The sequence below is a fragment of the Sparus aurata genome, chromosome 15 (assembly GCF_900880675.1).
Source record: "Sparus aurata chromosome 15, fSpaAur1.1, whole genome shotgun sequence".
Lineage (NCBI taxonomy): Eukaryota > Metazoa > Chordata > Actinopteri > Spariformes > Sparidae > Sparus > Sparus aurata.
This window is the reverse complement of record NC_044201.1, coordinates 6,922,624-6,948,091: the sequence shown is the minus strand read 5'-3', so window position 1 is coordinate 6,948,091 and position 25,468 is coordinate 6,922,624. Positions and strand designations below refer to the sequence as shown.

The following is a 25,468-nucleotide window of genomic DNA, read 5'->3' as shown; positions in this document are numbered from 1 at the left end:
TAATATGTGAGACGGTAAGCTTGGGTAGCATCAGCATCATCAGTTTGGGCATGTTAGCATGGCGATGTCTGCATTTGACCTTAAGCACTGCAGAGCCAGTGCAGAGCCACTCGCATGTCTGTAAACTCGGAAGTCTTGTTATTAGCCATGAGTAGCTCCTCCTTTTTTCAGTCGTGAGTTATACTGTGGAACAACAGGGTCCCATCAAGGTGCTTTTAATCACACTCACAGTATTCAAAACGTCATAGGAGTCTTTTTGAAGAGTTAATTTGATTGAAACTGCAGATTGGATCCTCTCATCTACTTACATTAAGAGTACAACAGAGAATAAACACCAACACAGCTTACTTTTTTAATATCGTGAAATGGTCTGTAAGTACACAATAGAAGAGACTAAACTCCCCTTGAGGTCTATAGAGGCCACGAAGCTCCAAAGTGGCTTGAACCAGCCGACAAACCATCTGGGCATTACTAAGAGCCCCGTGCTCTCCTTAGCACGGCTGAAAAATTGTTGTGGTTATTACCCTTTAGTTAGACCACAAACTCATCCTGCCAGCACTGGTAACATTCAAGTCTGTGTAATAAAACTGGATAATTGTTGTGCAAAAGGCCAAAAGGACATTAATATTATTTCAATGTAATCACATTATATCGTAAAACTGCTCTGTCAATCACTTATCAGCACAATGTATGGCCGAGTGGTGAGTCGGCACTAAAAGTCAGCTAGTGGCTTTGTGAAAAGCTGCTGAGCTCACAGTAAGTGAGGGGAGCAGGTCTGTTACAGTGTGCAGTTTGGGGTGATTATTGAGATGGATAGTTCAGACTGCTGCCCAGCAAGAGCTGCCGAGCCAACAGTCGATCACCGACCTGCAGAGTTGTACACGAGTACACTTTACTGTGTGTCTGCCTTGAGATTGTCTCTGGAGTGCATTTACATATGATTTAAGTCCATCTGTGTGTGTGTGTGTGTGTAATGGGTCATATTTTATGTTTAATACATATGTTTTTTTTTGTTTTTAAATATCTGCCCATGAAAGGTTGAACCCAAAAATTAAAATGTAATCATGATGTACCCACCTTAATGCTGATGAAAAGTCAGGTGTGGTTTCGTGCTCCGCAAAACATTTTCTGGAACTTCACAGCGAATCAGTGTTGCAGCGTCCTCCAAAAAAAACCTGACTTAGATGGGGAGTTGTTTTAAAAACGAAGTGAGTACACTAGTTTGACTGTCTGTCAGTCAGTTTGGCATCTTTGGGCTTCTGGAAACATGAATTATGCTGGACGAGCTATATGAAGCCATTTTCTGTTCCCATCAGTTGCAACGCTGTTTTGCTGCGAAGATTCAGAAATGTTTTATGGACTACAAACCTTAACCTGTATTTCCATCGGCACTGGAGTGAGTAGATCACGCGTAAATGTTCATTTAACATAACTGAACAGAGGAGCTTTAAGGTGTGTTCACAATCAGATTGAATGCACCACTTCAGCCGTGACATGTTTTGACAAAGCTGCCCTACAGCACAATAGTGGAATAATGAGGATGGCTCTTCTCAACACAAACTTTCACTGTACTATCATAACACAAATGCAAATCTATAAAAAAAAAAAACTTTTGACACCTTGCTTACCTTTCGTCTTTGCATTCCACTCTCTCCCACCCTTCCTTTCTTTTTCCTGTCTTCCTGTTCTTTATCTCTCTAGGTGGCGGTGAAGATTATAGACAAAACCCAGCTGAATCCCACCAGTCTACAGAAGGTGAGTGGCTGTTTTATGACCACATGGTAACATTAATGTCGTGGTTACGGCGCTCATGGTTTTTCCATTAGTCATTCCTGAGCTCTTGCCGCTCTGTTTCTTTGCTCTTTGAACTCAGGATGTGCTGTTTTACATAATGTAATCAGATGTAGCCAGGAGAGACCACAAGGCTTGTTTAATCTCCAGACCTCCCGCCCACCCCACTCTTAACTCTCTCTGTTGGTTAGTGGTTAGAGGCAGCTAAAAATACCCCTGCCTGCCTGCCTGTTTGTCACTTACCCTTGTCTAGCAGTCGTAACCAATTTTAACGAAGGGTTTAGGAATGCTTCCTGATTACTGAGTCCAAATCCAGCTCTTTCTGCTGATTAAACACACACATCCATACACATACTTACACATCTTTATGGTAGAATAGACCATGTTGAAGGATAGCGGTCACTGCTGCGTCACATTGTGAGCAAACGTCACCAGTTAGTCTAAAAGTGATACAGGTGTACAGCTGATTGACAGGAGTTCATTCCATGGTTATGACATTAATCGTCAGTCATTGCTCTTTTAATTTGAGTGTTTTGCTAAAGGATGAACACATCGCTAAGCAACTGTCATGGTGACTCATTATAATAATGGACCATTAAAAGCACCACACCTACTCAAACAGCAGTTGATGTCTTGATGGACCTCTTGGCCTCAAGCAGCCAGGGTGAGAAAATATTGGTGTGACAATCCATCTTAATGAGCATAATAACAACAATTAGCTTTCCAAAATGTCTGTCAGCCCACACTGGTCTGAGAGGAATGAACTCGAGTGCTACAGGAGGAAATCAATGCTGGAATAGTCAAGCAGGGTATCGTTGCAGGCGTCTAGTGACAAATTTGGTTCTTGGTTTCAATCCTGCTTGTAAATCTGTACGTTTTTAGCCAATCAGGGTGCTACTTCTGGCTTAATTGTGTTGCCGGCATTGTTCTCCACGAGCAAAACACATCTGTAATTTGCCCGGATCTTAATGGGATCCGACCACCATCCTTCAGCCAATCAGTGTGAAGAAGATTCTTTATGAATTTCAAGCTCCAAGTTCCTCACTCATCTAATCTGACTGAGATAAATTTCATTGTGCGAGTTCTTTTGTTAAACACCCTATTGTGTGGTTTCTAATCTGAGCACACACACAGTGGGGTAATGAACATTTGGAGGGCTGTATGAGTGTGTGTGTTTGTGTGTGTGTGTGTATGTGTGTGTGCGATTATGAACTGAGTCTGACTTCACCGGGGTCTCGTCGAGGTCATGAGTGGTTTCGTACCTGATGGGTCAGGTTGACCGCTGCCTGGTGATGGGCAGGGCAGATGTATCATGTGAGGCTGCGGACCAATCAGGTTTTCTCTGATCAATAATTCATGGCCCTTTCAGATGTCAGCTGCAGTAGAGCTGAGAGGGTCAATATGGAGAAGTCTCCTGGCTTTTATGGGGGATAAGCTAATATTGGTTGAACAGCATGAATGCACATAGAAGTTTGTGTTTGCTTGCACACAAACATTCATGTGTCAGATCTGTTGTGTATTTGTGTTTCTGTGTTAAGGCATGTCTATGTAGTTGTACATTAAGTGTCCTCTGCTCTTTACAATAGATTGCTGTAATGCTATACAGAAGTGCCGTCTGCAATGCAGAAGCCGGTCTTATAATGCAGCAGTTGTCTCCTGGATTGAATCGATTGTCTCACTGACTCAGTGCATCCTGTCCTTGTAAAAGCTATGCTATGGATGCATTAAAGGAGATGTCCGCCCTTACACAGCTTTTGCTTGGTTACTCCTAGACTGGCCACAAAATATCTGAGGGGGAAAGAGAAGAACATCAATGTCAGTCGGTGGTCATTCCTGGTGTTTGGGGTTTAGTGCTGCTGATTAGCCAGTTGATTAGAATTTAAAGATAGACGTATGTTATAGTTTCTGTTGAGTTGTGCTTTTACATTATCTTAAATGTTTCCAACAGTGTTCAAACCAAATTCGAGATTTGAGAATTTGAGAATCGAAATTGTAAGTGGAATTTCTATCATGTGTTTAAATTGTTGAATCTCCCAAGGGTGGTATTTTATATTAAACTCTTTGAAATTAACTCTTAAATCTTAATTTTTGAGAAATGTTAATTGAGCTTGCCTAACTGTAACCCGCAAAGATCCACCAGAAGTTGTCATTGTAAAATAACCCTGTATATGAAAATGACAGTTGTTAGGTTATAGAACAGTCTTTAGATTTTTGCAAATCCAGATGTGATAGTCGAACAATGGCATAGCCATCAGTGCATGAATTGAAAATCAAATTGAATCAAATGTGTGGGTTATTTGACACTCAAACAATAATCCTTATTTCAGAGTATTAAAAATCATTAAGAAATATAAATCTTGGTTGGTACTGTCTACAATTTTGGTCATTGTCTCTTGTAATCATCAGTTGGTTTTGCTTTGGCTGCTCTTTTTGTCGGAGGCATTCCTCATGTTTGGAAGTCTAGACTGAATTTAAAGTTCCCTGAGGGTGTCTGGGCTGCTCTGCTCGCTCTGTTCCTATTGTGACCCCTTTCCTGCAGAAAGGAGCAGAAAAAAATGGAACCAAGAATAAATTTAAGACTTCAGAAGCTGTCACATTTCCATTTTTATTCAGTTTTTTCTGACATCCATGATGTCACAGCTGTTCTTCAGCACAGCTTCTTGGTCAACAAATTGATCATACCACACCACACTTAAATAGTTAATGGTAAAATGCTGTAAAGCTGAGCAGGCTATTTCTAGAGGCGGATATAAACAACAGATGGGCATAATTATTGATTCAGTGACTCAGGCTTTTTACATGCATGAAGAGCAGAGGTTGAAGGATTTCCTGGTACATCTTAAGATTCTGGTGTCTCAGCTGACCTCTTGCTCTGTCATGCATACAATTGACTGTACACTGTTAGTGTTACAGCTCTTTATTTCTGATCCTGTTTGTTTGTCAGAGTGGGTGAGTGAAGCTTGAGAGGTCTGATCTGACCACAACACTCCTCCACGCACAGTTAACGGCCACTCTTTCATGTTAAACCGTCAAAAAATGCCACTGATCTCTCTTTTTATGGTCTCAAAGGAGCCGGGCTGCAGCGGAGCGGGCGCACCATCTGGTGCTGTAGGCACAGCCAGCACTTGGCTGTTGCAGATCCTATACAGCCACACACACAATCCTGAATGACACATATGAGCATACAGGAGGAGATCCTCTGGTTTAGTTCCACAGATCTGGCAACACTCATATGCATGCATTCCTGTACATCATACGCAGTCATATATACATGTAAACAGAGGGATCCTCAAGCTTATCTCAGGGTGAAATTTAGAGTAAAGTTCATAACGCAGAGACAAACACACAAAGTCAATAATAAAATCTCAGTTTTTATTGCTTTTGATTCTCAAGCTTATCTTTGTCGGTCTGGTGTTCCCCTCCAATTATTAGATCTCAAAAGGAGTTTAGCAGAGACCAGAATGAGTCATGAGGCTAGAATGAAGCTTCGGTCTGTTCCTTTATGGCCCATTGGCGATCTCTGCCCTGGTGTGACTTTGTGGTGGTTTCAGTGTAACAGGAAATGAGGTCAGCTGAGCTTCCAAGGCACCTCCTTCGATCTACCACAGGAAATGCATCACATGTCATCTGTGGTCAGGGATGTTGACGTTGTCATGGTTTTTAGGCATTTTTAGCCCTAAAATAGGCCTCTCCTTTAATCCCCTCTTTTCACTGAGCAAACATTACTCTCATCCCACCGTCCCATTGCTCTCGCTCTCTTTCTAATCTGTGTGTAAGAGTCATTTCTGTTCATTGCTTTAACAGTCAACAGAATCTTAAAGGTGAGATGATGGACTGCAGTTTTTTCTGTTAAAATGGAAGACATGTTCACATTTAAGGAAGTTTGAGCCGTTTGGTTTGTGATGTAAAACCGACTGCAGAACGCTGGCAGCTTCAACAAAAATCTAAATCTCGCTTCTTGACGTGGCTCAGAGCCACAGCACTAACCTTCAGTCTTACTATGTCATGATGTTTTCTGGTTTAAAGGCACTCTTCAGAACAAGTACATCCGACTCTTTCTGTGTATTTTCTGCCAGTTGTAAAAAGCCCATCTTGGGGTCAAGCTCCCTTAATGGCTGTTGTTTATGTCTGCCTTGCGCCTGCCACTACGCATTAGCCAATGAGATGCTGTCAGGCCCATGGGCTAGAAGAGCTTTGGTGTTGTTCAGATGAGCAGAATGCAATCGGACAGGCAGCACCGCTGTCCGCGATGAATCATAAAACAAATCAAATGTCGAGGCTGATAAGATAGGCTTGGATTTACATATTGATAAACATGTTTTTTCAGCGCTGTTGCGGCTTTGACTGACAGTTAAGAAGTGAAGTTATAGATAATGAATGAGAGGTCTTTGCAGAAGCAGAGAGAGACAGAGACAGAGTTGTGTCTCTGGTTATTTTCAGCACCTTAGCAGTCAAGGACAGGACAGGACAGCTTGTGTGAATGTCACTTTGAATCTCTCTTTCTGCCAGTCTGTTTGACTTTCTGTCTTTCTGTCTTTCTTTGACAAACAGCAAGCAGTGGTTGGTTATTTACTGATACAAATGCAAATGAAAACACGCATGCATGTACACACACACAATCATTAGGGGGATGAAGGCTTCCAGGCTACTCATCCTATCAATAATCTCCATGTTGAATGAGCTGCTGTGCTGCTGTGACTGAAATAGTCCAGCCAGTTCCTGTAAGTGTTCCCAGTCTGATATCTGCTGCTCTGCGCCTTCTGCATGGGGACTCTGCTGTAATTAAGGCTAGTTTGGGAGCCTGGGCGCCCCTGGGTGGCTGGAAGTAGGTCACTGGCACAGACTACTGAGGCCCAGGCTTATTGGTAACGGTGTGTTTTCATGTTTGTGATACACGTTTCCCTTTTAGCAGCTATTCTTCTAATCATTTTCTTCAACCACAGCCTCTATTCATCATCTGACTCGAGCGTTTAAATTCATTTGGATTCTAAAGAGGGTGGTTTCGCCTCACAGGAAGTTGGCTCACTGTGTCCAGAACCACCTTAGAAACTGCTTTATGCAACGCCGTGACCCCCCTTTAGATATTATTGATATTGATACTAGACTGGATCACAGGTCTCATACTCATTATCTGCTGTCCGCCTCCATGGTGGCTCCATCCCTATTGAGCTCGTATTGACAGACGGACATTGTGTTTGTTGTCGTTGTTTTCCACCGCCCTTCTCTGATTTGCTCTAATTTCTGTTTCCAAGTGGCCGCACGCGTGCTTCCCATGTGAGGGGCTTTAGGGCAATGACGTAGACGAGACGGAGAGAAAGAGGAAGAGATAAACACTGGCTCTTTAGACCACCCCTCATTCAGAATGATAAAGAAGTCCTGTCTCGGTGGATGGTTGCATATCTGAGGCTGTGACTTCTGTGTTTATATTTGAGTGCGCTGCAGGACATCTTTTGGTTATTGTGTCAGTGTGTTTCCACTCTAATTGACTTTGTTACCAAGGGGGAACCTCTCAGGCCAACCGAGCAGCTGATGAATATGGAGCAGGGTTTGCCACACAGGAGAAGCTCGTTATTCTGAGCCACACAGGAATTGAAGATTTTTGCGGTTAAAAACACGAGGCCATCTATTAAATCTGCTCACATATTTCCTTTATTAAAGTGTATAATACATCACAAAATAAACTGCACTAAAAGAGGTCGAGAATAGAGATAATAAAAACATAAAGATCTTAACCAGAAACTAAAGGTAAATTTAAAGACAGATGTCAGGTCATAATTAGAGGAAAAGGCTGGTGAATCGTTACATTTGTGTCATTCTCAACAAAACTCATTTCTTTTTAAATAAGATGTTATATTGTCGCTGAATAATTTTTGACCTCTGCATCCTGTATGTGGCACATAAGTTCCTATTGCGAAACTGTTTGAAAGTAGATTACCAAATAAAAAAAAAAGACCTTAAACAGCTGAGCGCTGTAGCTTTTAGCAAACATTACTCAAACAAAAGATAGAGTGCTTTTGTTTTGAACTATTTTCAGCGACGGATTAATACACATTTGGTGTTCTTGCCAGTACCTACATCAGTAGTGAGATTAAACCCAATGGGATGTCACCCAGCGGTTTGTTGACGTCCATTTTGAGGCCTTGACCATTATGTGTGTTGTGTGTTAGCTTGTTTTTTTGGAGACAGAAGTGACCATATTTGGGCAAATAAGTGGAGGAGGGGTAGGTCTGATATGTACCCACACCCTAAACTATAACCTGCTTTATCATCTGTTTTACTCTAAATGGGACCATCATTTTAAAAAATGAACATCATGCTGTATTGAAGAAGACCTGAAAATAGCGAGTGAGACCATAAACTCTTTAGGGTACTGTGTACTGAGGTTATAAATCAAACTAGGAGTATTTTTTTCATAAGCTTACATGCAATCAGGCTTCTTCTGGAAACCAGTGGAGTCGCCTCTGCTGGCTATTAGAAAGAACGCAGGATTAAGGCACTTCACATTTTACACAGTTCAAGTAGGACAGTGTGTGTGTAGTTGGTCAAAATAAACCATGGCGCCAGTGCTCATTGCAATGAAGGACAATGTCACCCAGTGCAACCACGTGGCTGATTGATCTGTTTTTCTGTGGCACCAAGGAATAAGCTACACCAGACCTTTCAACCATTTCACAGGATTTGTTTTTTGACAATGAGAAAAATGAATAGCCTTATTCTATAAGCCCTCTGCAGTGTGCTTTATGTGTGTGTTGGGTCTAATGCGAAGGGAGGTGTCAGAGAGAAAGAAAGAGAGGCCGGCGAGCAAGTAGAGACAGGGGACAGAGGAAAGAATTAGAGAGTGAGAGAGAGAGAGAGAGAGAGAGAGAGAGAGAGTACCTGCATGTTGTTGAACCAGACTGTAGCTGAGAGGTCCCACAGAGTCGGGCCTGCTCACACTGGTATAATAGCTGTGTTTGATGACCTAGAAACATAGACTATCCCAGCACTTATGTAAGACCTAAAGGGCCATCAAAAAAGTTGCACACATACACTGATACACATACACACACACACACACACCACTACAGCCTCCATCCTCAGTTTTAATGTGACATGTAGGATTATGACATGCAGAGTAGTTGTCTATTTTCTCCTTTTGATACATGCAGGAGATGAAAGCGTCAATCAGGATCTCTTTTTTTTTTTTTTGCCTGATAAAAGTGGCCCGCAAACGGCAAAATCCGTGCTCGGTCTCAGGTAGCAGCAGATGCTAAATCCCAGCCCGAGTGAGCGTTGAAATTTAACACTCACAACACAGCCCGCCCTCTGCACGACTGGGAATCGGCAGCATGTAAATGATTCAACAGCACCTCTAAGTGGCTGCAGGAGCTCGTCTGACATAAACAGTCACGCCAAGACGGAGGAGGTTTTAAATGATTATAACTCTGCACTCAGCTTATACAAGATGCTCGGAAATAGAATGGATGATGTGATTTTTCTTTGAAGGGTTTCTCATTACACCGGAGAGAAACTTCTACCGTCTGCATCATCAAAATAAACCTCTTAATCAGATGTAATTTGTTGTTTTCCAGAACCACAGGACTACAGGCGTCAATATGATTTTGCTGCTCTTTTTTTTTTTGCACGTCCATGTTAAGATGATTATATTAGGCAGCAGATGCCTAATTGGCTGCAAGCCTGTGTGCTGTTACTCCGCAGTGGGCGGCTGTGTGATGCTGCTGACTTGGGTGTTTGGATGGCCGACTGGCTGGACTGCAGTGTGTCAGTGGAGTTGTAATTCTGGTCCTTATCTGTGTGGGTCAGGGTTTAGCGCGAGGTTGTCGCTGCATCACTGATATTGCTTTACACAGTACAGTAGCTCCATGACCCTCAGCTCCTCTCATGTTACTGCAGAGTGTAATCCAGTTTCAGATGTATACAGCTCAGTGCATAATAACACTTTCTAACAGTGCTTTACCAGCAGACACAGAGCCGACACTCAGGGTCATTGCATGTGATGTCATTCAGCATATTTCTAAATGCATTAAATGTTCCTCTTTGTCCCAACAGCTCTTCAGGGAAGTCCGAATAATGAAGCTACTGAATCATCCAAATATAGGTAAGTTCAGAGAGGAGCGTGCAGTAGCTGTAGTAATATTCCCATTTGTTTTGTAAAAAAAAAATCAATATATAGATTCATATTGTTTCTGAATATTTCAAGCGTTTTAACACTCTTTTTCTGCTGCATCAATACACCAGTACCAGCGGTGCTTTCTTGCTCTCTGACAGCAGGTTGACACACAAACATTATTTTTAAAGGCTTAATCCAGAAGTAAGAGAAAAAGAGCAATGTTTAATTCAATCTTTCTGCCATTCTCTGCCAAGAAAAGAGAATTTGTGAAAAGTTATAGCCTTGTTAGATTAATCTTTTGATATGAATCAGAAATGTTATGCCCTAACTTCCCCTAACTCTGTGGTATTTAAAATGGTATTGAATGTCATCAATGTCTAAGGTTAATCAAAAAATGAAAAAGTAGGAGTGCTTCCTGGACTGTTTGTTAGAGGCACTCTCTTTTGAATCCATAAAACACCTTTTTTTCACGGGCTGGTCATATTAAAGTCTTTAACAGGGAGTCATTTTCTAAGGTATTGTGTCAAAGTTTGAAATTCTAGTCTCCTGACCACACTAAATCCCATGTAATTAGCATTAAAAGAACCAAATACACCAACACCCATCATCTATCTAAACCAGAATAAAAGAACAGATCACAATTAGATCAGAATTCTTAGGTTTGTGCGATTTGTTTCCCTCCTGCTCCTTTATAGCAGCAAATAAAACGGATTTATAAAAAACAACCCAGAGGCAATCCAGGCACTTCAAACAACAAAAACTATCAAAAGAAGGAAGGAAATATAAAAAAAAAAAAACGTTTATTACAATGGCTAAATTGTTAACATGTTGCAACCATTATGTTTTCATTAGGGTTCCAAACAACACATGGTCAAAACATGTTGGCTTTTTTATGATTGCCCTTGCCACTATAATAAAGGCTTTTTAATATTTCCTTTCTCATTTTGATACTTCCTTGTTTGCCTGAATTGCCTCTGCTTCTCTTTTTTTCTGGTTCTCCAAGAGCATCAGACACAATTTTTGTCTACATTCTGATCGATGGGGCAACCAGTCATTTTTTTTTAACAAACTGATTCATATTTAGACTTTCAAAATAGATAATAGATTTAGACTTTCATTCAGCGTCAGATATTAGTTTTAATGCAATGAGGGAACTAGACCAGTAAACTCAGCTGACATGATTCCCTAATTCCTCCTGCAGTGAAACTGTTTGAGGTGATTGAGACGGAGAAGACACTTTATTTGGTGATGGAGTATGCCAGTGGTGGTAAGTGACACACTCCATGCATGACATTTGCTTGATTTTGTGAGTGTATTTCCGCTCGTTATTCCCACAGTTTTAGAGCAATGCTTTTTAAGTGAAAAGCATGCCATTAGAATGCTTTACCTAATATCCCTTATAAATTCATGGTAACGATAATGCTAGTGACATAAAAGGATAAACGTATACTGATTGATAATTGTGTATTTCCTCTCTTAACTCCAGGAGAAGTATTTGATTATCTAGTGGCTCACGGCAGAATGAAGGAGAAGGAGGCCAGGGCCAAGTTCAGACAGGTGAGTCATCAACATCGCAGCGCTCGCACCTCTGTCATCACTCCATTACTGTTTTCAGAGGGAAGACTGCATGCACCAAGATCAAGCTCCGGCACCGACTGCAGAAGAAAGATGGAGCACAGATAGCTCGGCCTGAGAGGGTTGAGAACAACTACCTTACAGATGCTGCTCTGACACCTAGTGGTGCTACAAGAGCAATAAGACAGGGATTAAGTCGCCTCTCTCGTACTACAAATTAGAACATTCATCTCTTTCTTCTAAATTTCCTTTTATACAGTAGCGTAAGCAAGATCTTCTCGAAGAACCAGCTTTCACGTCCACGCTGTTTGTGTTTAAAATCCCTCCATGATGTCTCGGATGACTCAGAAGAACTGTGTGTGACACAGTGTGGGCAGTTTGTGTGTCACAGTACAGACAGATCAGCGCTCAGAAAGGTAGAAGTGTTCGTGTCTGAGAGCAGGCTGGTGGGTGGCATCTGTCAAAGAACAGTGGGTTTTCTGTTTGGTTGATGTTGTAGCTATTTCTTGCATATGTTGGTGAAATTTCTCTGTCAACTGTCATAGCAACTGCCCACTGTCACACAATCACAGGGACTTTGGCTTGAGTACGTTTGGGCCTGTAAAATCACAACATTCACTGGCATGAAAGTGCAGCTCATAAACCTCAGATAAAGATTACGAGAACCCTGTGCAACAAGGGTACAAATCATGTACTTAAGTACTGCTTTTCTAATACATGAATCAAATATGATTTCATGTAAGGTGTATGTATTCCTGTTGCTCACCATTAACACATTGATGAAGTTAATGTGACGTTATGTGATTAGTTTACAGTTAATAGATCATCAGTTTTAAATTAGAGTTATTTCATACAATGATTAATATCATTCCTGCCAACACTCCCAATGTTCACACGAGTTTCCCTATTTTTAATCCTTCCCCCATCGAGCTCCGAACTAGTAATTTCTCCTGTTAGTTCTGTGATTTTGTAGTGATACAAAACACACTGGTGTTTCTCAGTTCCTGAGTGGGATGTGTGCTGTGGTACCTGGCAACCCAGAGGCTCCACTCAGTTTGTAGCTGAAAATGTATGACACGGGTCCTTAGAGGAATAAATACGCTTCCAAATTTCACTCCACTTTTTACGAGACCTTCCCCTTTATTGACTTTTGCTTCCTGTCTCACTTGCTCGTCCTCTTGCCTCCTGCATCACTTTATACTTCCCCTGCTTCTTTTTGAAAGGTCTACCTGGTTACCATTGCTCCTTTATACACACACTTTAAGATATATTTGTGATATAAATTTTGGATTTGGACCATTGATAACTTTTTGTAGGCTAGATTTTGTATGTAATTTATTTCACTGTAAACTTTTACTTTAAGACTAATGAAAAGACATTTTTATGTTATTTTAAGAAGCTTTTTGCGTAGGGTGATATGAGGGTAGGCCATATGCCGATTCCCCAGAAAAACTCCCTCTTTTTCACAGCCTAATGTTGGCAGGTATGGGATATGCATCAAGTCATCTACATTAAAGATATGTTATGTAGGTTAGTTTGATTAAAAAGATATCTGCTTTCAGAGAGGTTGAGCATATATATTGATCCGAAAAGAAGTTTTACATAACTGGAACCCAACTGATTTGGTTGCATATCAATATATTTAAACATGTATTAAATCAGCATGATTCATGCATTAGTCGGTTATTACGTAAAGATAAAATATGTAACATTTCTGTATTAAAATGTCTAAAATGCCGAGACATTTGTTATTTATTTTGTTTGGTTGTGTACTTACATTATTATGTACAAACCTAAACAAATCCATAGTTTTGCTCAAGGTAACTGTCTGCTTTACTTTAATAAGACTGTTGTAAAGTTAATTTTTACTTTACATAACTTAAATAACATTTTTCAAAACATTACTCTTCCATTCTAAGTGCTGTATCATAGGCAACTGGGCTTGTTTCAGTTTGATGAAGATGTTTCATCTCTCATCCAAGAGGCTTCTTCAGTTCTAACTAACTTGAGGGGAGCTGCAGACTTTTAAAGTCTGTGTGGAAGTGTCCTTACACGTGTAACCTCTGACTTTGAGAGTTGTTAGGACCACTTGTGGGTCGTCGATCCAACCAGCCTTCATGTGGGTAGCTAGGACTAGGTGAGCCAATGTGTGAATGGTTGTTAAGATGTCAGCGGAGGGAAGTCAGAACTGAGGAAACCTCTTGAGAGGTGAAACGTCTTCAACTTTAACTGTGTTCTTTTGGTCATAGAGGACATAATTAAAATTCTCCTGCCACACTGAAAGTGAACCTGAGTAGTTTTTAAGTTGTTCCTTTTATCTGTGAAAAAGTCCAACATTTACATTTTGCTTTGATGCTAAACAGTCTTGCTGACGTAAGCTAACATGATGCCTTGTATGCATGAATGCAATCTTCCTTGTTTAGCAGCTAATACCCAACAATTTCAAGTAAACCATAGTGTTAAACAGCAGTTATTCTGAAAATGGATTATTCATTTCGTTATTTTTCAAGCAAAATGCTTTTATTTTTAAGAATAAATGGTTTATAGCTTTAGAAAAAAGCCCTATTTTGATCTTTGTTTTTGTATGTCTTTTGTACATTTTTATACATCTACTTCTGTATTTTCTATACTTTTTTAAAGAAACTCTAGCTACTCCTCTGAAAAACAGTGTACACAGTAAGTATTCTTTGTTACTATTACGCCTAATATAGCCGGTAGTGTCTTATGACGTGTGTGTGTGTCTTTGTGTTTCAGATTGTGTCTGCAGTGCAGTATTGTCACCAGAGGAGGATAGTACACCGGGATCTAAAGGTGAGGATCTAAACGCGCTCTGATATCTGATTTCTACTGAGAGCCATCTGTATCTCTCAGGTGTATCTTGGGGAAAAACTCTCTATAATCACTCATAATCTGTCAGCGTTGAGACCTTGACAATCCACATGATGATCTGCTCCATCTCTCACCACCTCAGGCGGAGAACCTGTTGTTAGACGCTGATATGAACATCAAGATAGCCGACTTTGGCTTCAGTAATGAGTTCACTGTGGGCAGCAAGCTGGACACCTTCTGTGGCTCCCCGCCGTACGCTGCACCGGAGCTCTTCCAGGGAAAGAAGTACGATGGACCAGAAGTGGACGTCTGGAGCCTCGGGGTCATTCTCTACACACTGGTTAGCGGATCGCTGCCCTTTGACGGGCAAAACCTAAAGGTGTGCACCTGTTGTTGTTCTCACTATGTTTGTATGGTTACACAGCATGAGAAGGTGATCTGTTTCGCAGCAGTCTTGCTCTTGTTGTTCACATTTGATATTGTTTCTTCCTATAAGCCACTAATCATCCTCATATTAAGTCTGCAGTTTGTGATCGCTCTGCTTGTTACGTTTTTTAGTACTCATATTTCAAGCATGTCTTTTTTCGGGAAGTTCATTGCACTGTACTCTTTTTTAAACAGAAGTCTAATTGTTCTCAGTTTATTCAGTTACACTGGTCTGAAACCCATGTCCTGTAGACAATCTCTCAAGCATTTCACACAGCCACTGGCCAAGTGTGCCAAAGTGTGTAAGACGACTGGGTTTGAATTTCACCCCCAAGTTCTATATATTTATTTTTCACACAATTAACTGAGTGTGTGCAAACACGTGCAACACCACAAATGCCTTTGAGGGGAGAGTTTCTGAAAGTGTGCAGCATTTCAGACTGCCCACTTTGTAGTTCTTAAGGGTAGGTGTAAACACTTTTGCCTTTAGACAATCAAATAACACGTCGTTTATATCTTTTTATTCATGTATCTTTTTACTTTTTTTACCTCTTCCCATACAAAGTATGAAAGGACACAGCTGCCTCTGTGGGAAGAAAAAAATGAATTGGTAGTCCCAATAGTAAAAGTAATAATAAATGCTTCTCTGAGACATTTTTTATTTATCAAAATATATAAATAAATCTGTTTAGCAGACAGCAAAGGCCAAAGTAAATTGAAGAATGCTGTGAAGTGCTGAAGCTTGGTTTCTTAAACTCAGGCTATTCTAACTGACTTCGGATGTTTTCTGGTGTCAACCTCCAACTGGGTTATTTGAAGAAAAAAACATTGTACAGATTCATCCACCCTGATTTAATAAAGTTCTGGAAATATTTTTTCGTGCTGCAATGAAGCCAGAAGGTCAAGAAAAAGTGGAAATAGTAATTTTTAATTCATGTTCATAGCAGGTCTGAGCGATCTATTGCCTGCAGTTACCAATACTTTTCCATGAATAATTGATCATATGGACTGGGTTTTATGTGAAAGGGGTTTCTCATGGAGGTGGTGAAAGGACTCTTCAGGTTCCGTCAAACTCTGCAGGGCACCTTCTCTGTTCATAGCAAAAAAACGCACTCATACTGTCTTCACACTACAAGCATTTAACAGCAGACAAATACAGTAAGCGACTAGCTTGCAAAAATAATCAAGCTCTTAGTAACGGCAAATAGGCAACTGTTTGCTAACATATTCACATATATTCACAACAACTCTGCACGATGATAATGTTGTTTGTTGCTCGTTTCATGCTCATTTTTGGTGCTAATTAACTCATTTGGTTTCTTCTCCGTCTGCCTGGTGTGTAGGAGCTGAGGGAGAGGGTCCTGCGGGGAAAGTACCGTATTCCTTTCTACATGTCCACAGACTGTGAAAACCTGCTGAAGAAACTACTTGTGCTCAACCCAGTCAAACGAGGCAGTTTGGAGGTATTTCCACCGCTTGCATTGTTGCATCTTCACAGTTATTTGCTCTCCATTCAGAAAAGTTTTTGCACAGCAGGCCGCGTGCAGTCGAGCAGAAAGTCCTAACGATTTGGAGCCTGATTGCTGTGCGTCATGTGAAGGCACATAATTGCTGCTGTTGTTAATTGTGAACGAACGGTTCAATTTACAGTCTCGTCGGGTGGAGATTCGGAAACATTATTCATTACAGATCAAAGAGTGGTCTTACGTAATTATTTGATGAAAGCCTTTAGAAATAATAAATGGAATGTGTAGAAGCGCTGTAAGAAATAAAACTTGATTAATTTATCAAAATCATTATGCCCCGGACTCTCACTGCATCCATGCAATTAGGCATGGTTGTAGCTTGTTCTCCTGTGCATAACAAACAATAAATAGCTGTCAGTTTAATTCACACTCAGCCTGTCCAGAGTCAATACCACCCCTGTGCTCAGAACCAGGCCGAAGTTCAATAGTAAAGATTTCTCCACCAATAATAACAATGGATCACACTGTTGTCCAGCCCGAGCTGAAGTTGTGATCAGAAAGATTTCACAAAGAAGTAACCTGTTCTCTCCCATTACACACATTACAATCACAAAACAGATTAATCATCAGGAATAAGGCTAGCAAGGCAAACAGTACCCCAAACCTGTATTGTCTACACTTGCCTTGAAAGATTACAGGATGAGGAATAAAATCCTCTTGGTGCATTTGACGTGACGCACAGGCACCAGATGATATAAGAGCGAACCTACATAACTAACACAGTGCTAACTAGGACTGCTAAAACACAGCAAAACATCATTCAGCTGTACACATTATAATCCATGCACTCAAATGTATTTGAAATGGCACTGAGTAAGGTCAACACGTCGGACAGTTGTGCCCTCCACGTAATCCATTCATTCCATTCTGATAATAGACACATGGTATCTTGCTTATACCGTGGCCAAAGAGAAACACAAGATTTCTAATGTGTATTTTTCACGTGTTTTGCGATCACAATATAGCGTTTTTACCTGGCAGCACCTCAGATTTTCAGTTGTAGACCAAATACAAAATCTGCTGCACCACACGCTAGCTTCCACACAGTTTATCTTTCTCCATGAAGATATTTCAAAGTGCATACATCTCATACATCTGATTCATCTGGAATGCATGTTTGATGCACTGAATCTCATTAATAAGAATTCCCTTACATCAACATTAGGTTGGAGATCTAATTTTCCACAGACAAAATGGCCAAATAGTAGTTAGCATAAGATTTCTCTGTTGTGTAGATAACCAAGACATCCACAGAGAAATAAAATAAATGAAATAATCTCAGCAGAAACGTCAGGAAGGTAGGACCGACATGTTTAACTACGTATCTGTTACAGTTAAGTTTGCCAGTTTTTCATATCTCTTAAATGCAAACCAACACTTTTCTACCTGGAAGTGACTGTTGTTGGTAAAGCAATGACACGATGATTCGGTCTGTAGCTGGAACAATCATTATAATCAATTAAGGTTCTTATGCAGTGGAAACGTTGATCATTACTCCAGTAAATAGGACGTACCTTAAATCGTCTTAGCAACGAGAGACAAACTAGTCCGCTCAGCTCATTGAACCATTCGGCTCTGATGTGAGCCAGAAAGCTGACAATTCAAGGATTCAAAGTCAATAATTGGAACTACTTGAGGAGCTCCAGAGGTGTCCGTATAACCATGGTTAAGTGAGCACCTACACAGACCATGGTTTAAGTTATTTTAATTCTCCATCTTCAACATTAAATCTCACTTTTATGTGAACTCACTTTATCCAATGTTGTATAATTAACAGATGGCAGTCAGGATTAAATTTTGCAGTTGAAACAACTGCCCCGGAACATACAGCACAGGGGATCTAATTGTCCTGTTCTCTTTGTTAGCAAATCATGAAAGACCATTGGATGAATGTGGGTCACGAGGAGGAGGAGCTAAAACCTTACATCGAGCCGGAGGCGGACTTCAGTGATTCATCCAGAATAGGTATGTCTGACTGTATGTGTCTGTAGATGTCACTGTTAATGTCTTGTCCAGTGTACTCACTGTATGATTTATGTTGCCGCCATCAGAGCTCATGGTGACAATGGGCTTCCCTAAAGATGAGATCACAGACTCTCTACAAGCCCAGAAGTACGATGATGTCATGGCCACCTACCTGCTGCTGGGCAGAAAAGCTCCAGAGGTTTGTCTGTTCGTCATCTTCGACATTATCACGAGTAGTTAACGCTTTATGTCATGTGACCACTCATCCCATGTCTCTACATATCAGTTCGAGGGGAGCGAGCCCCTGACTAACAGCGTCCTGGGGCAGCGCCAGCGACCGACCAGTGACATCAACAACAGCTCCAGCATTTCTCCCGCCCATCCCAAGGTCACGCGCAGCATCTCGGCCAATCAGAAGCAGCGCCGCTACAGTGATCATGGTGGGGATGATGATGGTGGTGGTGGTGGTGGTGTCGTAGAGAAGCCAAGTAAAGTAACCTCGTTCTTCCCAGCTCTGAGAGTGCTGGTGGCTGCGTGCTGTGTAGGGGGAAGCTGCTCTTAGTCACTGAGGATTAGTCAATGATAGATACTGTTCACTGTGCTGATATTCCTCTGAGCAAGGCACTCAAGCATGACCAGCCCCAGTTGTATTCTTAAATGGCTGATTGAGGCTGGTAAAGCTTTAGAAAAGCAAAGTTTCTTTCATTCTCAGGAATGATAAATAGAACGATAAAAGCACATTTAATTCCTCTGAAATGTATTGTTAAGGTATGAAGACATGTTCTAACCTAGCTCCATTTTAATTTTCATATTTGCTACAAATTAGTGACTCAACCTCAACACTGCACTGGTTTTGTAGCAGCTTCCTCCCATGTCATGTGGGACCGTTGTGTCTGGTGCCATCTGCTGGCTGGCTGCCTTCCTGCAGCTCCCTCAGTAACAGCATCTCAAAGCATGAGGAGGGGAATTGCTCTGCTGTGTATCTGCTCACCTTGGCTTCTGTAGTTGTACGACTTATTGGAAATGTGTTTGCAGTGTGTTTTGTTGGACTGAATAATGTCTGAATCCTGGCTTTGAGTGGCTTTGCTTGATGTTACTGTAACGAAGGCAATGACTGCGTTTATATGCACAAAATATTCCACTTTGACCTGTTTAAACACAAAATAACAGTATTCCTTCCAAGCTGTTGACATGACTAATGAAAATTATTATTTTGCTAATGTGTTCCCGTTTAGAGTCGTACATACTCAGATAAACAAACACAGTTTCTCCATTACATTCATTGAACCAGCTTCTTGAAAAGCTCATCATTGCTGCATGATAATATCCAAGTCTTTTATTTTGTTTAAAAGTTGGTGTTTTGTTCTGTTTCTTTTCTTTTCTTTTGCTTAATGCATCTTTGCCATAGCCTTGCAAAATTTTGGTTAGGCAACGCACAGAATAGACAGTTTTAGGTGCTAGATGTTCTATTTAAAACCTGAATTACATCAGCCTATCCCACAAGTATTTTTTGGAAATGCTATATACGGATTATGGTCTAATTAAGCAGATCATGCTGCATACATGACCTCTGTCGAATATTATCACATTCAGAATAATGGTGGAATATTTGTGTGCATGGAAACGTAGTCACTGTCATTTCTGTCAAAAAGTTCCCGATATTGGAGCTGTTGAAATGATAGCATGTTTGGAAAATGATGTAAGTATGTTCTCATATGTGTCTCTCTCAGTGGGTCCGTCTGTGCCCCCGGCGGTGTCATATACGAAGCGTGGCCAGGCCCTGAGTGTGGAAAGTGACCACAGGGAGGAGTGGGACGGAGCACGCCGGCTGGAGCTCAGCACCTCGAAAGGAGACGTTCCCGCTTCACCACTGGGGGTGCAGGAGAGGAAGAAAACTACAAGTGCTGTGGGGGTGAGGAAGCACAGGATATGATTGCTCACAAATGTCTACATAGGGACACTACATGAACATAGAGAAATAGATGCAGCTGCGTCTGGAGTGTAAGAAAAAGGGAAATTTACATTGTTTTGCCTAATTTTTGTTGCATTCTTTCACAAATGCTCTGTATAAAATGCATTAACATGTTTTGGCGTCTCTTTCCACAAGCAGACTAATGGATCAATGACTCGTAGGAACACATATGTGTGTGAACGATCCTCTACTGACCGCTATTCAGCTATTCCCAATGGCAAAGACAGCAGGTAAACACGTTCACAGATAACCACAGTTACTTTCAGTTGTTTTAGTCTTGTTCAAGACATTTTAATGCACATCGTATAAATCTCTGCATAGAAATGACCTGTTTTTGGGAAAAATATCTGCATCTTGGTCCTCAGTTTAACCGAGGTGTCAGGTAGCACCCCATCGACTGCGATCAGCTCCACACGACCCCGTCACACCAAGTCCATGTCATCGTCAGGGCATCCTTCAAAAAGCACACTGCCCCCGATCGATGACAACACAGAGCTTAAAGCCAGGTGAGCGGCCTGATCCACATGTCGCCATCTAGAATAACTGTGGCTTGTGAAAGTCAGACTGTAGTGCTGACAAAGTAATTGCAGTACATTTAGCGAACCTGCTAACATACGTGTTGTTCACGTTGCAGCTCTTCTCCTCGGGGTCCCTCCACATCTCCGTCCGCACACAGTATTAGCACCCCAGAGAAGAACCGCTTCCCCCGCGGCACCACCAGCCGCAGCACCTTCCACGGAGCTCAGCTCAGAGACCGGCGCAGCGCTACCTACAACGGCCCCCCGGCTTCACCAACGCTGTCCCATGATACAGGGGCTCTCGCTCAGCAACGCAGGGGCACCTCCACCGGGATCATCAGCAAGATCACCTCAAAGTTTGTCCGCAGGTCGGTGAAAACAAACGGCTGCACAAATGATTCACTAACACTTCTTGCACCTAACAGTTAAGGATATGTAAAAGGTATTAACTCCACCTTTGGCAGGGATAGTGAAATACATGTTGAAGTCTTAACTCTCTCAAAAACCACAAAATAAGATGCTTTATACTGTCTGGGTGACTTAATAACCTGTATGTGTGAGATTTTTAGAGGGATGGTCCGGTTTTGATAGAATCGTTCTTTTCCCGCTCACTCACACAAACTCATGGATGCTGTTTTATTTCTCTGCAGTCTGTCTGAAGGTTCGTTAGACGTTAAAATTAGCAGTGATCCCTGCTTATTACAAATCACAGTGACTGCCAGTTGAAACAACTACTGTGTCGGTTAAAATGAGAGAAATTCCAATATAGACTGGTCTGACAAACGGTTGTTAACACCGGCGCAGACTTGGGTGAAACATTGGGGCGAAAAATGTAATATTAGACATGTCGCAAAAACCAGATAAAATCAAAGAAATCAAAGCATGACACGATAAATCATATAATCCACTTCTTAAATACATACAAGGTTTCTTTTCTTACCGTACCTGTGAAGCCTGATATCATCATTGCATATATTACCTTTGCGGACCCTGGCTTCTAGCTGGTAACTAGCTTTTCACAATCGGGACCAAATCGGCTGTGAAGAATGCTGTAAGATATCCTGCCACGAACAGGGACTTTTTAATTTCTCATCGATCGCAGCAAACACAATAAGAAGCCTTTCAGTGACTCTTCTGCTGCAACCTGAGCCTGTCTGGATACTTTATTCCTTGAACAGCAATTTTTGTGGCTGCGGCAGCACGCTGGTACTCACTGTCTCACATGTTCCAACAACAAACTCACTAAATGTCACCACACAGGTTACACCAGGCCCGAGATTTGACCAGTAACACATGGGTTCAAATCTAGCATTAAGATAAATATAGGCCATTATAGGCTAAGCTTTGGTCTGGCCACCGCAAAACATCAAGATTTTACCACAGCGCATAGATGGCGCCTAATGTGGTAATCGATATTTTTTCTATAATTATGCTTTTATTATTAATTAACTATATCCACTTTCTCTTTACCCACAACAGTTAGCTTAATGCACTCAATATCTTATCTCTAATATATAAATTGCTTATGTATTCTAAGAGTATGAAACAAGATTAAGAGTCTGCAAAGCTCTCAGCTCTTCGAGGCTGCACTTTGGCTGAGCTAAATGAGCTAAATGCAAACGTCAGCAGCTGACATGTGGATGTGTAGGAGGTAAAACATTTGCTATGGTCAGACTCATTTTCTGAGTTTAGTATGGTAAAATTAGCATGCATATAGGGATAGTTAAACATAGATAGCATTTGATTATAAACTAGTGAAGTATTTGATAATTGGCTAATGCTCCTTGTTACAGTATTCAAATAGATGATGATCCCTTCGATATCCTGAGTTTGTTGTGATATTCTGCTTCCCTTCAAAGTGCACGCAGAGGCACCCATGGATTTGTCTGTTTTTGGCCAGGCTTAGAAAATCATACAATTTAGGAAAGGCATACTGTGGTCAGATTAATGTCTGTACCCTTTTTCAGCAGTGAAAACAAAAGAAAGCATCACACACTCTCCCTGCCGCTTTAGAACAGGTGCACTCCCTATCAGTTCCCAGTCCTTAGGTAGCTTATGATACATCCACACTGTTACCCTTTGCTGTCAGTGTGAAAAGAAAAGGATGGAACCTCCTCATCCTTACAGCAGCTAGCTCCTTGTGTCAACTTCACGCTGGCCCATCTGGTCGAGGCTCACAGCTTTCTCTCCTTTTCTCCCTGCATAGAGCTCTGTCTTTCAGGTCAACCCGGAGGTAGGAGAACACAAAGCTTGCTGCACCTGTCCCCCCCCCAGAAAACATATAAACCTCTCTGTGCCCACTTTTATGACCTTGGCCCATGTTTCCTTAACCCCCCTTACGTACTTGCCAACTACACCACACCCTTGCCTATACTGACACCCTTGTTATGCCGTGTATTTCCTACCCTTGTGCCCACTGCCTCGTGGAACAAACCTCACAGCTCACCAGCTATTCTCTACTAAGCTAAGCCACGATATCTGCTTCTCAGGCTGCTTTGCCTCTCCTTACTCTCCCCCCGTCCTCATGCGGAGCTTAAGAGAAAAGATCAGGCAAATTACAGAGGCTGAATCAAAGATTTAGAAGCACGCCTTACAGATCAGTGGGGATTAAGGAAAGGTAGCGTACAGTACAGTAGATGGGATGATGCATTTGGTTATTGTAAAGGAGCTACGTGCCTCAAGAAGTCACCTCTTTGTGTGCTGAACCCTGATACCCAGGACTGTGGATTCTCTCCTGGCATGATGCCTGACATCCCTCTCTGTGTCCAGTGATGATGGGGGTGGTTTTGGTAGTGGGTGGGGGGAGCCTGGTTGACATCAGCCTGTGGCAGTAACCGTGTTTTCCTGATTTATTTCAGGGTGCCTAGTGAAGGAGAGGCCAGTGCCAGGACAGAAACACCAAGGTGAGTAATTGATGTAGATGCAGATGACACAAAGAGCCTGTAACAAAACTCTGGCTCCTTCATCATCTCTCTCCACTTCTCTTTCTGCTCTTCCTGTCTTTTGTCTTCTTCTCCTGTTGTAGAAGTGCGTCAGGTGACACGAAGGAGGAAGGCAGCCGAGACTCCAAGCCCCGCTCGCTGCGTTTCACCTGGAGCATGAAGACCACCTCCTCCATGGAGCCCGCCGAGATGATGAGGGAGATCCGAAAGGTTCTGGATGCCAACAGCTGCGATTACGAGCAGCGCGAACGCTTCCTGCTCTTCTGTGTCCACGGCGATGCTCGCCAGGACAACCTGGTCCAATGGGAGATGGAAGTGTGCAAGCTGCCCCGCCTTTCGCTCAACGGCGTGCGCTTCAAGAGGATATCGGGCACGTCCATCGCCTTTAAGAATATCGCCTGCAAAATTGCCAATGAGCTCAAACTGTGACAGCAGATGGAGTCCCAGTCAGTCTTTGGTGAGCTCTGGTTACGGTCTCATCTCATCACTGGATTAGTGTTGACATACAGGACAAAAATTCAGCACTGAAGATCCTCGCCGCTCAGAATCAGGGTGGACTTGGCTGGTAACGTGCAATACTGGCCACGAATGTACTGTACAGGGTAGTGGATCAGAGAGATGTCGCAAGGTTTTAGCCTCTGTGATGGAGAGATAGCAAAAACAGCTAAACCCAACCCCGCCCCTTTATTTTCTTCCGTCCGGCCCTCTGTCTCTCTCATCAGCCCGCTGCTCCTCGTCATAGGACACATTCATGTAACACATGCAGTATGCAACTGAAGATGACCATCCTGCAATAATGTTTTCAATCTCTTTTTCTAAAACGCCTACTACAAGATCTACTCTCCTCGCTGAATAACCATTAAAATTACTGAAAGCTAAAATAGCCGCTTTTCCTCCTGTGTTAAGTCAGTATATAGATCAGGCTGGAGTCCATACTAAAACTATGTAAAAAGAGAATTGTACTGTATGCATAACATCTGCAGGTACTGTATTGTATATTGATTTTACGTTCTGTACAGAATTATATTGTCAATACTGTCTTTTTTCATGGGATTTGAGTTCTTTCCTAATATAATTGATGTCTCTTAACATTCTCCTTTCGGTCTGTGAGGTTATTTTTGGTTGTTTTTTTTTAAGAGCCACCATATGAAAATAGTGTTTTTAATTTTATTTAAAGAGCACTAAATTATTTTGTTGAATATTAAGGGATGTGGTCCCTTGCCTTTTATTTTATATTTTATTTGCCTACGGAAAAAAAACACTACGTTGCACCACATAGACTTGAGTAGTAAATTCAGTTAAAACTGAAAATGTGTTCACTTTATTTTCTCTCAGCAGAAGGAAGGTGATTTGGATATCCTGCTGCAGTTGCACAAGTTTTCCAGGGTGATGTGTATGAACATGAGAGTATGCACCTGTATTTCTTTCGTGTTAGTTTGGTAGTCCTCAATTACAAAAAAGCAGGGTTTAAATTGGTTTCCTTTAGAAAGCGGAGGAGAGGACATCTTTATCCAAAGGACTGAAGATGCATGAAAAAGTCAAACAATCACCATGAAAGAGGCAGTTTGTCTGGTGGAGCCTTTCTAAAGAACCTGATTTAGTCCTGCCACCGGTGTGATTATGCAGGTACTTGTGTATCTCCTTGCTTGTGTTTTTCTTTTCTTTTTTTTTTCTTTTTTTTAATTCAGCGGATTTTATTGTATTTATTCCATTACATTGTAATGTGCTGCTTTGTAGAATTGAGGCGTGCACTTTGTTGGAGAAAATAAAAAGGATTTTATTTGTTTGTATTTATTTTTATTTAATTTCTGAAT

General features: G+C 41.6%; 1 protein-coding gene across 5 annotated transcripts in view; it reads left to right on the top strand.

Annotated features, from left to right (window-relative positions):
* The window catches only part of mark1 (MAP/microtubule affinity-regulating kinase 1), a 36,658-nt gene extending 11,218 nt beyond the window's left edge, over positions 1-25,440 (top strand). Inside the window, exons 3-18 of one of the 5 annotated variants that reach the window (XM_030441568.1) lie at positions 1,702-1,755; positions 9,841-9,889; positions 11,103-11,168; positions 11,388-11,458; positions 14,231-14,287; positions 14,448-14,684; positions 16,075-16,194; positions 18,123-18,222; positions 18,309-18,421; positions 18,509-18,710; positions 19,953-20,134; positions 20,330-20,424; positions 20,560-20,700; positions 20,829-21,080; positions 23,571-23,615; positions 23,738-25,440. In XM_030441568.1, coding sequence (XP_030297428.1) covers positions 1,702-1,755; positions 9,841-9,889; positions 11,103-11,168; positions 11,388-11,458; positions 14,231-14,287; positions 14,448-14,684; positions 16,075-16,194; positions 18,123-18,222; positions 18,309-18,421; positions 18,509-18,710; positions 19,953-20,134; positions 20,330-20,424; positions 20,560-20,700; positions 20,829-21,080; positions 23,571-23,615; positions 23,738-24,083 — 2,130 coding nt within the window. In that variant the 3' untranslated portion in view covers positions 24,084-25,440. The other 4 variants (XM_030441571.1, XM_030441570.1, XM_030441569.1 and 1 more) reach the window with 4 other exon arrangements.
* The last annotated feature ends 28 nt before the right edge of the window (positions 25,441-25,468 follow it).